Source organism: Pristis pectinata, chromosome 1 (assembly GCF_009764475.1).
Source record: "Pristis pectinata isolate sPriPec2 chromosome 1, sPriPec2.1.pri, whole genome shotgun sequence".
Lineage (NCBI taxonomy): Eukaryota > Metazoa > Chordata > Chondrichthyes > Rhinopristiformes > Pristidae > Pristis > Pristis pectinata.
This window is the reverse complement of record NC_067405.1, coordinates 101,109,754-101,125,992: the sequence shown is the minus strand read 5'-3', so window position 1 is coordinate 101,125,992 and position 16,239 is coordinate 101,109,754. Positions and strand designations below refer to the sequence as shown.

Genomic DNA, 16,239 nt, shown 5'->3' with positions numbered 1-16,239 from the left:
AAACGTGTCGACATAAGCGCAATCATCATATATAACACAAAGAAATGATCATCAACTTTTCACTGTTGAAAACATTTTCTAGTGTTAACCATGAGCAGTTTTGCCAAAAGGATGAAATTATTGGAACTTATTTTTCCAAATGCTCTTCATTAATGGTAAAATAAACAAATACCTTATTACATTCTGAGAATTTTGGTTTAACATGGCATGTGTGTACAAGATGTAAGGAAACTACCATTTTACTATTTCCCTTTCTTTGGTCATTTTAAACTGATAACAATGAGTACCAATGCATTTCTCAAAATGATTTAAGACTTATGGCTTCTTTACTTAAGTGAGTTTCTAGGAAATATTGAATTGAGTTCACTTTTCAATTTCCAAGTATTTAAAATGTATTGTAATGCTTTTTAAGTAATTCACTGTACAACTTTAAACCACATTGCGGCCTGATAGAGAAATATAAATTGTATTTCAGTAATAGCGCATCACTACAAGCATTTGCTACCCAATTGAAAGGTTGTAAGCTCAACTATAAAGGCTCCATAGTATTTGAACTCCCGTTGTTGGATGATTTTTGTCACTCTGTAACCAGACCACTAGATGGGGTATTATATAATTCAGTAAATGGTTACATCAAAGGGAAAAGCATGCAGCTACCTTAATGCAGTCCACCCAAATAACACGTCCCTCCCACTATTCATAATGCAGTACTGAGAGTCATTTTGGATGAGTCAGTATTAATCTCACCTGCTAAGCAACTTATTACAAGACATAGAACAATGAAAGCATTGGAAAGCAATGGGAGAACATTGTTTGTGAGAACAATAAAAGAATTAATATTTCGCTTAGCACTGAAGATATTTATTTCTTTGGCTCAAAAGGTGAGTGGCTGAGTGGTACAGCTCAGAACTCCCCTCTCCCACAAGTTCTATCACTGGCTGTTTGCAGTCAGTCAATCTGGTTGATAAAATTTACCCCACATCGCTGCGCTAGGTAGGCAACAAAAGAAAATTCAGCTAAGGTTCCAGAGCCTGATCTGGAACCAGGGACCTCTGCTGGAAACCTCTGGAGAAGGTCAGGACTGACCTCAGCTGTGATGTCTACCATGACTGGGAAGCATACGATTTCACAATATCTGAGCAGTCTGAGCAAGAACTATCATTTACATGAGATGCCAAGGGGTTCTTGTGTCAATGGAACTATATCCTTACAAGGATATAATATCTTCAGTTGAGAGAGGAGGAAGGTAATTAGTAGAATAGAAGAGAAAAACTACAGAGATTGCCATTATAACAATAAATAATCTATCAAAACCCAGAAATCCATAGAACAGATTCATATACATTTAAAATTTTGAATGTGGAATAATATCAAATCACATTGATGAATAATTGCCATTCTGCGGCAGCAGACTAAAAATTAGGTCTTTAAAATGCTAAGTCCACCAAACCAATTGTTAAAAGATAAATCGGCATATGCGTAAGATGCATTAGTGTACCATCTGAACAACATCCCATGTAAAAATAATGAAGTTAAGGTAGTACTATGCAATATCAATCCATACAGTTATTAAAAAAAATTCTGTGATGACTGTTGGTATCAAAACTATAACCTGCAAATCTCATGCACTTTTCAACTGAGCTATGGCTAATGTTCCCACACTTAAGAGGAGGGTTGCTTAACCATAAATGATGTGACTGGAATTGTGAAGCAGATATTGTTTTAAGGAACAGTAAACAAAATTAAATTTAAGCAAGGTGCTTGTAAAACAGAGTTTTAATTTAAATTCTTATTTATTTGATGGAAGTATGTTGTGAAAGGATACTTGAGAAGGGAGGGAAGGTCAGTATTTCTAACTTAGAAATGCCAGCTTGTGTGCCTTTTGTCAGGGAGTTCGTGGATGAGTCTATGCACAATGTGGGAGCAGAGAATTAGAATTACAAGCAGTTACTTTAAGAATACTTTTAGAAAATGGTTTGCTGATCAGGTCCCACCCATGTTGCTCATGCTTGTACAAATGTAAAAGCTTAGAGTGTGTGTATTTTGTGTTGAGTGTGATACAGCCGGAAGATATCACTTGCACAATATAAAAAAGACATAAACTCACCATCCTGGGAGTTTGTGAATAATTACAATTTTCACTAATATATCTAAGTTGGATTCTCAAGAATGAATTGATTATAAACTGTTGAGTCTGTACACTATACAAAGTTTTCTTTTGTGATTAAATTTCAACACTCCTACCCAAAAAGTAAAATTCAAAAAAAGAATCCAATTAAATAGAACAGAAAGGAAAATACAACCAATGCATTAAAAATCCACCAAAGTTTCTACAACTCTTTAGGAAAATCTTTTCATCATCTAAGATACAGCAAAGACATATGAGGATGTTAAAGTTGAAATGAGTTAAAAGCAAACTGAATGTGGTTTATATTTCAAGTCTAGTAAAATATAATGAAAAAAGATAGTCAAATCATGACACTAAAAACTGTGAATGAATGAATGATAAATACAACTTCGCAGAGTCTAAAGGGCATGGTTGCACAATACCCCGCTTTACGTCTGAACGATAATACTGTATGCATATGCTTGCTCGTAACTATCCCTATCCCCACACAAAATATCTTCATAAGGATTTAGTAGTCATCAAGCAGTTGTATCTTTCTCCCCATGTGGCAGATTGTCACCACTGAATAGGCAAGGAGAGGTGTGTGCTTTCGGGGTGTCAAGCAGCTGTCACAGATCTGTCACTTCTATAATGAAGGCAATCCTGGCTCACAACAAATTAAAACACATTTCCTTTCAATCGGTGCTATTCAAGATCTAAATCAGTTCAAACACTCTAGCCATTTCATGTGCAAATAAAACAATACAGTACATGCATGGATGAGAATGGCTACACACCAGGTAAACAGAGAAGACTACAAGCTGCTTCAGATCCTTTGAAATACTTCATCACTATCAATGCACTAACTTTCACCAACTGAGATCTAGCTTTGGCCTATTACTGAAAATCCATATCAAAGGAAAAAGAAGTCAAACAAAATTAACTAAGATATTCAACTATCACTTAGAACATACAGTAACCCTTCCTGTATCCAAAAAGACATAAGTAATTGTAACAAAGGCATGAAAGAAAGATTCTCATCTTTTATTTGTTATTATCTCTACCTTTATCAGGTTCCCGATCCTATTCTACCCTCCCTCCTCCAATCTATCAGAGATTGACCAGAAATTAATGTACAATATACTCTCACCAGAAAGGCAAATACAAATTACAAACAAACGAAACATCTTTTTGATACCAGATTATAAAAAGTATTTAATCCAAATGCTTAAAGATGCAAATGCACACAAACAGAATTTAACAACATCAAGTGAAATGAGCAATGCATGACTATAATCCATTTCACAAGATACCAAGACTAGTTGTGAATAATTTTCATACAGCTCTTCATCTCCCTGCTGGTGTTCTGGTTGCTCAAATTAGTGCCCCTTTGAAAACAAATGGCAGGGGGTTTGATGTAAAAATTTTCATAGTTGAAATCACCAGGAAATAAAGGCTCTAAATTATAATACTTAATGAAGTGGTAAAGCCTAACGGGTGCGAGATAAATGGGTTGTTATATTTGGTCTGTTTTGTGTTCAGAATGTTGCACTACTGTAACTAAAACTACAGTTATCATATTATCAAAATGTTAACCTCCCAACCTCTTCCCATTATAGTGTGTAAATTAGAATTTTTTAATGGAACACGGTAAATTGGCTATAGCATCTGCCATCTGCCAGTAACTTAAACAGGCTAGTTTATCTAATCTCTTCAGTATAAACACTAGTGTGCTACATTTCTACACATCAATACGAATTGAAGTACATTCCCTTTTTTTAAAAAAGCAAATTCCATTTTGTATCGATAGTCAAATATAAACTCCCTCATAATTATTCTGCACGGGAAATATGGTAACATTTTCCATTAAAATCAAACTACAATTGTGATTGAAATGCAAGATAAAATGTTTAATAATCTGATCAAGTTTTGCAAACGAGGTCCTGATAAAAGAATATAAAATGTATTAAAATGTCATCCAATTGTTCCGCAGAGTTTCTTGTTGGTTTTTGTCTTCCCCTGCCAAGAAGGCTTCACAAATCTATTGTTTCTTTTATAGTGGAAAAATACCTACTGCGGTTATTTAAAACTACACCACAATGTGTTCCCCTCAGTTATAAGATACTGGTGAATTTGAGAAGCAGATCCTATATTGCGGTCTCCCCTGTGACCGAGGGGGTTTTCTAAGTACAATAATGCGATTTCCACACCTATAGTCCTTCCCCAGGTAACCCTTCAAATGCTTCAGGGAGACAGTGAGATTTCTAGAAATTGCAGCACTTTTCTGATTCTCTCGGGAGTGTGTCTCCACTTTAGTGCGTTGAACGCGACTATCAGTGGTGTCCCTCTGTGCGTCCAGCTGGCAATCTCTCGCTAGGTATTTGCTCTAAATATGTTCTTACACATCTGCAGCATTTGTTCGCGCACTCTACTGACTGTCGGCCAGCTGAAAACTTCGGTGTTCCCCATTTCACCCCTCACCCCAGCCTTCACCGCACCTGCTGGCTGTTCACACAGACACGGAGCCCCATTAAACACCAGCACATTTCGTCCAACAAAAAAACACCGAAAAGACTATGCAACAAAACAAACGTCAAACCGAAGTCTCTGCTACAGTTAACTTCACGGTATCGTTAAAGCGAATCACTGACAAATCCTTATAAGGCGACTGTGTCAATTTAATCAGGGCGTCCTAAACACATTGGCCAGGTATCGATCGGTTTGAATAAATGAACACATGAAGCATTTTAATGCACGTGTAAATGCTTGAAAGGACCGTTCTCCCTAACCGCAGCCGAACACAACCTTAACCAGTGCATTAGAAACGATGTAACGCTAGCAATGTCTCCGTAATAACAGATATTTGCCACATTGCTCGGTGCCAAATTGCGGATTTTATTTTAAGTATGCAAACCCTCTGCTTGCACAACCGCACAAAATATAAAGAATTCCCTCTTGTGACTTGCATCAGTTTGAGACTCTGACCCCGCCACGGTTCTCGGGGCGGTAATAAACACTGCAATCACTACATCTGGAAAACTTGGAATGCAAAAGTTAACAGCGCTCACTCCAACCCAACAGGCCTTAAAACTTCGGATTAGATGCATCTTTAAAAAGCCGGGACCGCCAACCAGCCCCTGTGGAACTTTTCAGGGGCGGACGCGAAAATGTCAAATTCAAGCAGAAACGCTTGCGCAAGTCTCTTGTGTCAAGAGACGAGGCAAAACTCAGGAGAAGGTCCGCCACAGGTAAACAGTCGCGACAATTAACAAATAAGCAGAGAGCAACCCATTGCTGTAACCAAATGGAAACTTCACTTACATGTTCTGCTAAATTTGTCGACGATCCGGATAGCTCTTCGTGGTCAGATTTTGAACTTCCATCCCGTTCGTCGATGACTAAATCTATTGGCATTTTTCCTTTTAAACAACTAATGTACCGATGGCAGAAGTTATCACACAGCTCGTGGACCTGAAAACAAAAAAAAAACACAAATAATCAGATGGCGAGATTTCAGAAACCGGTGTGCGTGTGGAGAGGTTGTGGTTACAGGCGTTATATTTAAAGGCAAGGAAACAATACTGAAATTGTTCGTGCTCTTATTATTCTCCAGAGACTGGAGCAACAAGTATTTGAAACAGGACAAAAATATGCAGTTAACATTAGCAAATAACCCTCCGCATGAAACGACCCATATCATCTTACTCCTCGTTCATACCCTCGTTATAAATGAAATCTTTTTTTCATATCTGAGGGTTGTATTAAGACGGGGCATCTATCTCTACATTATCGCTGGTATTGTAACGGCCTAGCATGTCGTACAATTGTTGACAGTGTTTCACCGGATACTTTGCTAAAAAATACTTATTAATAAACTGATTTATTAATTGTAACCAGTGATAATTGTGAAGAAGCTACAGCATTGTGTATTGTTTGACCCAGTAAGTTAAATACTTCAGCTCCGACTATGGAAATGACTTTACAACACTGTAAAATGAATGTTGCATTCAAACTCAAAGCCACATCAAAGAAACACAGCGATCTGCAACTTGAAGCCGGGCACTTATAAACCAAACGCCCTCTTTTACTAAAAAGACCAGTGTCTTAAAGTAGAAGATAGCTCCATGAACCTGTCCCGTACATTTTGTTTCGATTTTATTTATCTTAGAAAAATCAAGCGCCGTCAGTAAAAGACAACCAATACCCCTTTCTTTAACAACGTCGTCAATTTGTATTTTGGCAATGTTTCTTCAAACGATTCAACAAAGTAGATGTTTGGTTTATATGTTTGATTTGCAATTAAGCACGTTTTGCGCAGTACTTTAAACAGTGCACGATCCTACTGCACAAAAGCATTTGGAAATGTAAGAGATCGAAAAGTGCAAAAAAAGTACACTGACTTTACCTTTTCTAACTCCAAGAGATGGAACCTTAATACTTGTATAGCTTGGATCATCTGCAAATTTATCACACATGTTAGACATGCCAAGCAGAAATACTAATCGCCTTTAATTCTTTGGCAAAAGGTTGTGTGGCGAAAGTAAAACTTTAAACATAGCAAACAGTTTCAACCATGCAGATTATATTAGTTTTTTTAATGTTTCAAAAATCGACGTTATAGCTTTCAGTTCTGTTATGAAATGTTTTCGTGTTCCCAATGTAATCTTGATCGGGCCAAAAAAAAGTTAGCCGGTTTCTTTAAAAATGCTCTTGGAACTAAGAGGCTGTCTCAGACGGGGACCACAAATCTCAATGCGTGTTTGAAGTCGGCTTTCGGGTCGTTTAAAACCGAAATCTTTGGGAATTTGCAAAACGATCGTGTCGAAAGTGCGGGAAATGCTGAAGTGGCTCTTTCTTGCTAAGCAGTTGTTTCCTGAACACCCCCCAACCTCCTGCAGCTGGCGAGCGGAGTTGTAATGCAAGTGTTTCACCGGGTTACATTTCACCTCATGTGAAACGCTACCGAAATAAATGGGAGTTATTTTAGGGCCACGCTGATTAAAATCCAGCAAAAGGATCATCCTAGTTCTAATAGTTACAAGAGGCAGTTGTTTTCTCTACAAACAACAATCCACGTGCACTGTACATATAAATCTGAATTATGTTATAAAGATAATAAAATATTGAACGTCTTACCAAGTTATCCAGTTCTGGATTTGAAGAGAATAATGGCTTTTCTGCGCGAACCTGAACAATAGGGGAAATAAATTAGCTTAATGCAATCAATGTACTAAGAGTTTGAAAACTTATCTTTAAGCACTCAATGAAAGTCTTTGCGTCTCAAAAGGCAAGGTGTACTTACTAAATAAACAGAATGTGAAACACAATTAGTGTATAAATGATATGTAATTACTTGTAATTTGAGACATTTATTAAAATATTTCAATGTTCCACGAGTGGACACCTAAACAATTTACTGTTAACATTTAAGAAAACAAAACTGCTGCGAGACGGTTATCTTAAGTGCTAGAATGGTCAATCCCGATTTGTAAGGAAGAAGATGAATTGTAGACCTGCTTTGCGAATACGGCTATGTCCTCGTTGAAGGAGTCAGACGAGCAGACGTCACCGCCTGCTACGCCGGGTTCCCGGGGAGTGCAGGTCGCTAACTCGCATTTCTCAAAAACCAACGCTAACAGAGGAAATAAAGGATGCCTGCAAGACAAGGAGGATTTCGGTCAATTCTTTTCGGTCCTGTGGTACATGAACCCCTTAAAAGTATTTATGATTTATTTTTTTGCAATGAAGATAGTTACCCTGCCCTGCTATCTGTATTTATTTAAGAAAAATCCCGCAACTGACTCACAAACTGAAAATTTACGATTGGGGAACTGGACTGCTGCTAACAAGAAGTGGTTAATATTGTGAAGTGTATTTTAACAATTTTATATAGTTATTCACCCCCTCCAAGTTAAGCAACAAGGCAGCAGCCATTTTGAAGTAAAACATAACTTAACAGAACAGAAACAGTGCAAAAAAAAACTTGCAGCTTCCGGTCATTTCAGAAAGCTATAATCATTAACGTTTGTGAATGGCAAAAAAAAACCTTCACATGCATGTAAAACAATATTCCGGCGGATCCGACTGCACTACGTGTCTGCAAAATAGTGACACAAAGTTCAGTGCCCCGTGCGTGCATGCTAAAACTTTTCAAAACAACTAGATACTTTCTCCCCTCCTGAACTTGCTTTTTTATTTTGCTTTCTATTGAGTTGCTTACGAACTGTTTTGTTTTACTCTCTCCGAGGAGTGTGTCAATGTTCTTTTATATTTTATTACCTACCCATAAATTGCATCTTTATCTCTCTTTAGGGCATCGTTGACAGCAGAGCCCATGCTCGTGGGCATGACATTAGGATGAGGTGTATGTGGCCCGTAGTGTTGGCTGTGGAGCGGTGGTCCGTGGTTGAGGTGGTGAACTGGAGGGATCGGCCGGGGGGCGTGAGGGTCTCCGTACATGGACGCCGGGACCCCAACTCCATCCATCCCACCGTAATGAGGAAGTTCATCGTACTGCATCGAAGAGAGCAACATAGGATCAGGAAAGGTGGTGGGTGGGTGGATGGTCGGGAGGTCGGGAAAGGGGAGAAGAAGGGAGAAATATTGTAACAGAATTGTTTGCAAAACAGCAGACCTACGATAAGCATAACACCCGCTCGTGCATATAAGAGTTTGCATTTAAACCGATCTTTTTTTTTGTTGTTGTTGTACATGGGCCGCCATCATCAGTAGATGAGAAGAATCGGACAGGCCCCACCGATACAGGAATATCCGATAGGTGAGTGTTGCAGATTGAACCTACCCTTTGCGCCATCAGTCTGCGCTCCCACACTCGTGGATGTGCCGTCTCTGTAATATCCCCCAGTCCGGCTTAGTTGTGATTGAACGAGATCCCTTTATTTTCCCAATCCAGTTTTCGACTTCTGCTTATCCTCCACTACCGCAGTTTAAAGCGGACCCAGGAAAGGGAACTTTGCCTTTTTTTTCTCTCTCTCTCTCTCTCTGTCTCCCCTTGTTTTCTTTTCCAGAAGAAGAGGCGAAAAAAAATGTCAAGCCAAAAAAAAATACTGAAGGTTACGATCGGCCCGTCAACAGCCCGCTTGTAACAAAACTGTCGTCTCTCATGGCTTTTTGCCACTCCAGCTGTCAATCAAAGCAGGGTTGTCAAGGTATTGAATGAATGATGATCTGCCGTTGCAACAACTCCGGCTGCCTTGGACCGCTATCTTACTGTAAGAAGAAACGGCGATGAAAACGTTCACGAGGAGTTAACAACAAAAAAATAAGAGAGAGAATGGGGTGAAAAGCAGCCTCGGCTTCTTTCGTGGCTTTTTTTTTGTTGTTTGTTTGAATAAGTGGCTGTCAGTAAGTATTGAGGAGGTGGCAGGTTGGTTGGTTACAGAGTGAGTGTGTTGTCAGTAATAATGCGCTGGCAGCGCTGAGCGGCGGCAGCGGGAGAATGACGGAACCCGGAAGTAGTGGTGGCCATAGCCAGTCGTACGCCAACCAGTCTCTGATATGCAGAGTATGCAATCCGGACTGCTGCAAGTCATGGGGGGAGCCAAACAAAAATCGCTCACCGCATCCCGCCCCCCCCCCAACACACACACACACACACTCCCCCCCACCTCACCCCCCCCCCCCAAATAAGATTAAAAGACAAGATCTCTAAATCAATCAGCATTATGTTATCCTAACAAGGTTCACTGTCCGGCTTTTCTTTTCATATCAGGCACGATCTTTGTGACAACAAAAAAAAGTTGTTGGCTTGTTAAAATATTTCAAAACTTCCCAAAGTAAGCTAATGACTACAACACTGCGGCATCCTTTCTTAAAACCAACCTTCTTGTAATTCGCAGACACTAGTGGGATCCAGCGATTAAAGAATTTCCACACTTGCCACACTTACAAGTATAACGTAGGGAACCCGTTAACTCATCCCATTTACGAATGACCAGGACGCGAGCGTATAGGTTGGGACGGAGGTGCTTCAGAAGGACAGCATTGGTTTTATTTGAGTAAGTGGTTAGTTGCGAAGTTCAACAGGCTTTAAAATTATTTTGCTCCCAGACATTCTGTGCGCGAGCTTGTTTTCCCCCGGTTTACTTTTTCCGAGCTTTATTGTGGTTTGCAGTGTAGGTTAAGACATTTATCACAGTAATCCCTGATAATGGTGTGCCTAATTGTGTGGTGTTATTTAGAAAATTAAGTGTGCTCCCGCACCCCCTTGAGCACAAATGAACTTTTCCAACCAAAAAAAAAGCTTTTGCAGGGAAAGTAATTTTGTGCGTCTCGTCCAATCCTTTTGCTGAATCCAAATTCATGCACCCAGCCGTACATCATGGCAGTCAATTATCATAGCTTCATCTGATCATCAATCACAGGAGATGCTAGAAGTTAAGGGGCGGAGCATTGGTCGACCCATCGATTGCAGGAGTTTTGTCTTTTTTCCCTCTCGTTCACGGTCCCCTGCGCACAAAGGCCAAAGCGGACTATTCCGTTTAATATTTGGCTTCATCAATAGACATGCTGTCTTTTGTGCATGTGACATCACATATCGACGGTTTCACAAAAATGGCAAAATACATTGTCTACGGGATATTTGATTTCCAAAATTAAACATGAATCACGACTTTGTCAAGACAGAATATGTGCACTTTATTTTTACGGACACGGGGCATAATAACAATGCAACTTCAGAGGTCAATAAAGCAAAAAAAAAGATGAATGATTAGGATGATGATGATGATAGTGATAACCACTGCAATTAAGCAGTTTGATTAAACGAGGCATCATAACAACAATGATGTTTGTGAAAACACCCCTCATATAAAAAGTAAGATAGTGCAGCGGTTGACAAACGCCAGTGGGCATTCCAACACGCTTCTGCCTGAGTTTACCGGGGAGTGTTGACAATGCAGGACACCGTCGAAAATCCGCTCCCAAAATACTTTTACGCATTGTTCCCCCTCTTTTTCCCCCTAAAAGAAAAAGACGTACAGCTACTGAAGATCCAGCTGCCTTCCGAGACGTTCGTCAAATAGTACTCTTCTGGTATAATGTGCTAGCGACTTGTCCTTCTATACAGCATGGTAAGTGCAAGCCGAGTCTTTAGTAAGTGTTTCACTAATAAGCATTTATTCTTAGATACAAATGACAACGTTGTCATGGTTTTGCTTAAACGTGCAACCACACATTTATAATTGCTCTGTTTTAATCTGCGTATAATGTAGCAAGCCAACGTAGTGGAAGATAGGTGTAGATAGAGCGGTGGGCTAATCCGCGAAACGCTCGGGTTTTAATTCAACCAGCCACAAATTTTCACCTCATTGCTAACGGTTGCAAGCGTCTCTGAGCGGAACCCGAAACAGGGTACAAGCCGTTTGTAAACTATGAAATCTTTATAAAGCAGTAAAGCGATGAGCTGGTAGCAGCGATGAGTAGGGGCTTCTCAAGTGATAAATAAAAGTAAATGTTGTGTGACAGTCATCGGTGACTATTGCAAAATGCATTTGTTCCGACTCATTTTTGTAAAGGGTTTGACTGCGGCATACGTACCGTAACCATTTATATCTGTTGAATATGTTGTAACTCGTAGATTAAATATTCCAACTGTCCTCACGCACAGATCTATAAACTATATTCAGAAATAGGCATTTCTTTCAAACATCGGAAATTTCTTTTAAAAACTCCCAAATAATTAGCAATGCATATGATATTTATCAAAATAACAATGTTTTATTTTCTAGTATGAGCAAAGGTACACACTCGGATTTGTGTGATCAAAAAAAAGTTTTAAATTATTTCCTTAATTTCTAACCAGTATTATAAGAAACAATTGACTTCCAAAGCACCATTTATACAGGGCGGCAATAAGCAAGGCGCGGGTTCCTCCATGTAATAAATGGTTTTCACCCGGCATTTTATCGATGGAAATCTATTTATATGATGGTTAAATTTCTTCTTGTGTATAGAACAGAAGGACTTTAACGTAAACTGTGGCTTCACGTTTATTAAAGATTCACAACGGACAACTAATAAGTAATAGAATTCAATTACAGACTATCAAATCGCGATGAACGTTTGTGTAAATTGCTTCGTTGGGTTTCAATAAGACACCAACTCAATTCCTGGTTTACCAGTTAGTTTTTGTGACGATTTATTCCCGAATATATTAAAACTTGTTTGAGTCTTTCCTCCAATAAAACTTTTGGATTGGTTTCTGTTTAGGAAAATTTTTTAGATGTCCAATGCAATATATATTAACTATGTTTTGTAGTTTTATAGGTTTTGCTTATCGATATGTCTCAACGGGAATTTAATACTGAAAAAAAGGATTTTGTATGTGATTTCATTAGGAGATGGAATTAAGTAGCTACCGTTCAGATAATGTAAATCTGTGTCCGGTTATGGAGTACATCTCCATCAACAAGCAGATAGTAGGGGATAGAAGAAGATTGCTTTAACAGCCGGTAAAATTTCATCTTCTGGTGTCACATTGGGGTCAACTTGGGGTTAGAGCTATCACTGTTCAGTCTGAGTAGTCCAGCTGTGTTGAGATTCATTAAGAGTACAGTATCTGTTTCAAGAAAAACAGAACTAAGACAATCAGAGGGGGAAGGATCCCGCTGTTGTTAAAACTACAAGTGCGCCGAACGAAATGGTAAATGTATCAAAACTTCCTTAAATTCCCCACGAATGCGGCCAGAAACGCGCTTTGCCCACACCCACCCAAACCCCAACAACCCCCTCCTTCCATTGTCTCTTATTAAGCCAACAGTGGTTTAAAACATTGATGGGACTACATTCTGATTTACTGATGCAAAATCTTGTTATTGATCAGAACACGTCCACAGTACGTTATTGAGCAATTTGCCTGTGTCGCAAAAAGGAGGTGCACTTCCAAATTTATTTGAAAATCATCAAGAGGTGAAAAAAGTGCAATAACATTCTTCTAAACTAATTTTATATCCGTGTGTAGACGTTTGCTTAATTATTTATTCCTAAATACAGAAGTGCATAGATATATCCCTTATAAAATCGACTAAACTAAATTTGATCTTTATATGTTATGCGCCAATAACGATAAAATATGTTTTAACTTAAGGTATCATGAACCGTCAATGGAGTGTTGAGAAGTACAATATATGACAGAAACTCATAACAAGGAAGGGAAACGTAAAGGAAGACGATAACATTACGGATCTGCAATTATTTTCGTGATCTCGTTCTCAAAAGGGACAGGTTTGAATGTCCCCGACACTAACCAGAGTTAACGCTTCCTTTTGTTTAATTTTGATTGCCTTTCATTCTAAGCTTATGTGAGTGTGTCTTTATTACCGTTTCGGGCGTACATTGTTTTGCCCCTGGATTGTGTAAATTTCTTCATTTCTTCTCAGCAAAACTTTGGAGTCTTCACTTGTGTGGGTAAAGAGGTAGGAACGGCATTAAAACTAACCGTTTGCATTTTGTGGCTATTCCACTTTAGTCCAAGAACTGTATTTTCTAAATCGTCTGTATTTTCTAAATCGTTGTAATATTAGAATTATAGCTTGCTTAGTTGTTTTAAGAATCATAAACCTCATTCTAATCCACCCAAAACAGGGGTAGGAGAAGATGGAGGGCGATTACGTTGAACTTCTGTTGACCCCAATGCAAATTCGGCTTTAAGCAAGCCCTTCGCACTGGACCTGGTGTGTAGTCGTTACCTGAAAACCGCCGCGTATTAAACTCATCGGATTCCCTTATTCTGCCCCAATCTCGTCACAATCAACTAAACCAAGCGATGTGAACTTTTGGAAAATGCTCTGCCTTGGTGGGCGAGAAGTTCATCCGAAGGCACTTCTTTTAGACAGCCCTTTAGCGCTATCTGGCGGGGCTAGCTGTAGTAATCCAGTTGCTAATAAATACTCAACTGTATTCCCGAAATATATCAGAAAACCTTGTAGCCGCACAAAGTTTATTTGCCAGCAAGACTGGGTCAGTGATCTGTTTTTAAATGAGCAGATTATATTGTACGCATTGAATCTAATTCAAACACAGCTCAATTTGATAACGTCGCTTCCAACACGCCAATGATCTCATTTCGTTTTCATTATCAAGAGAGTAAACTTTTCAATGACCATAATACCATGCCGCCTGGAATGGCGAAATGCGTGTGCTTTTGCTATTGCCGTCTATTCGTTGTTCCACGTACTTTTATCTTCGCCTCGCCTCTCAATGTAATTGATTTCAAAATTAATACATTTTTGTTTTGGGAGCTAAGGGCCGTAATTCTAAATTGTCACAACTGATTGCCGACATTATCTTTCCTCCTTAAGTGCATTTTTAAAAGATACCACACATAAGACTAATTATTTTGATCGCACAATGCCTGACTGCTTGCGAGGGAGATCAAGCATGCATGGCTGGAAATTTGGAGGTCACTATACCGAGAACTTTTTAATCGCTAGCGCTGTTGTGGAAATGATAATACCACAATACCTCGCCCACACAGAGCACCTTCCGCACGCGAATTACGCATGAAAGCATTTTAAAGAGTTGTTACCTGTTTCGAGAGGGTGTTAATTTCGGGGGTAGGGGGTTGGAGAATGGACCTTACTAGAGACAGTTTGCCGGATTTTTTTCCCCTTAGCAGAATGTTTACAACCATTCAATCAGAGAGATATAAAGCCCTTTCCCGTTTACATGTTGTTTATTTATCATTCCCAGGGCAAGCAGTATTTCTTTTTAGCAATGTCTTACATTAACCAAATAATGGCAAAAACAAAACAGGCCGATTTAGGTAGTTATTTTGGATGTTAATAGACTATGCTTCTCTGCTTCTTAAACACAAGCTTGTCGTGTTTATAAGTAGTGGGATCATTTAATGAGTGTCATTAAAGCGTGTTTCCATTGCAATTATCCCTGGATTAGAACCACCAAACCAGGTTAATTTGAAAAAAAAAGCAATTAGCGCCTACTGTAACAAAGCAACGGGCAAATCTTTATAGACTTTTTGTAATAGTCTTGCGATAAATTCCGCCCTTTCGATATCTTGTGCATATAGCCCTTTTAATCTCATACAAAAAGGAACGCTAATTTACTTTCATACAATGCTTAACATTAACATATTACAGCAGCTGGTTTGTGATTTTCCCTCTTTCTGTGGCACGAACGTGCATGTTTTATGTTCTTATCTTCAACAAAGCTATTTTAACCGATTTTGTTCTCGATGGTTTGACCTAATTAAATGTAACTTCTTGTCTGTAAGCTCTTTTGGGTTGCGCTGAAAATTGCTTACAAATGACGGTTATTAAAATCAGAAATCCTTCTTTCTCTTTTGCGCAGCCATCCAGGAGGTAAGACTTTAATTGATGGGGCAGTTTTAAATTTTTATTATTAAGATCAGCACAACAACTCATATAAAGCGCGCGTATTATTTATCGGAAAAAAATAAAATAATGTTTACATGGAACACTATCGGGGCATTTCGGGGGAAGCCAATTCACTAAATTTTCTAATCCTATCTGTACACTTTTTGCATTATCTTGGCATTTTTATATGGACAATATGTTTTGGCACATTTGGAACATCCAGCGATTATATTATTTAAACGTAAAAGGATGACTTCAATTGGAAGTGCTTGATCTTTTGAAGCAGTGATGAATATTAATTTTGCATTAATGATAATTATTCACTTGTTAACTTCAATTTAGCTGTTAATGTGACTTTGAGCAATGAAATATCACTTGATTATGTTATTGTATACAAAACATGCAAAAATGTGCAGGTTTTAGACACCATGTGGAGGTTTTGACCTAAACCGAGGAGAATGATAACAAAAAATTTGTACAATTTGGTAATTTTGTTTATTCCAACTTGCCCATACAGTTCGAAATCATAATGTCATTTAATTAGGTCCGTCATAAATTTTACAAGGCCAACGTGGCATTGTAAAAAATACTTTTTTTCCACTTCACTGTATTTTTAAAAGTTTTTTGTGCGTAAGTATGCGGAGATTGGCTCTTTAAAATTGATATTCACATTTTCCTAGGTGATCCAAAGGAGGATAATAACTACCACTCCCTGGTGCAAAGGGAAGACCTTAAGAGCAGAGGCAGATCTATAGTCCGTGATCTACTTCGAAAGTC

The 16,239-nt window shown here is 38.7% G+C and overlaps 1 protein-coding gene across 5 annotated transcripts in view; it reads right to left on the bottom strand.

Annotated features, from left to right (window-relative positions):
- meis2a (Meis homeobox 2a) overlaps positions 1–9,501 on the bottom strand; it is a 105,771-nt gene extending 96,270 nt beyond the window's left edge. For 4 of the 5 annotated variants that reach the window (XM_052024912.1, XM_052024920.1, XM_052024936.1 and 1 more), the window contains exons 1-6: positions 8,910–9,501; positions 8,391–8,620; positions 7,621–7,762; positions 7,244–7,294; positions 6,513–6,563; positions 5,429–5,578 (exon numbers count right to left, since the gene is read on the bottom strand). In XM_052024912.1, coding sequence (XP_051880872.1) covers positions 5,429–5,578; positions 6,513–6,563; positions 7,244–7,294; positions 7,621–7,762; positions 8,391–8,620; positions 8,910–8,921 — 636 coding nt within the window. In that variant the 5' untranslated portion in view covers positions 8,922–9,501. The remainder of the gene's footprint in view (positions 1–5,428; positions 5,579–6,512; positions 6,564–7,243; positions 7,295–7,620; positions 7,763–8,390; positions 8,621–8,909) is intronic. The other variant, XM_052024928.1, reaches the window with a different exon arrangement.
- Between the last annotated feature and the right edge of the window lie 6,738 nt (positions 9,502–16,239).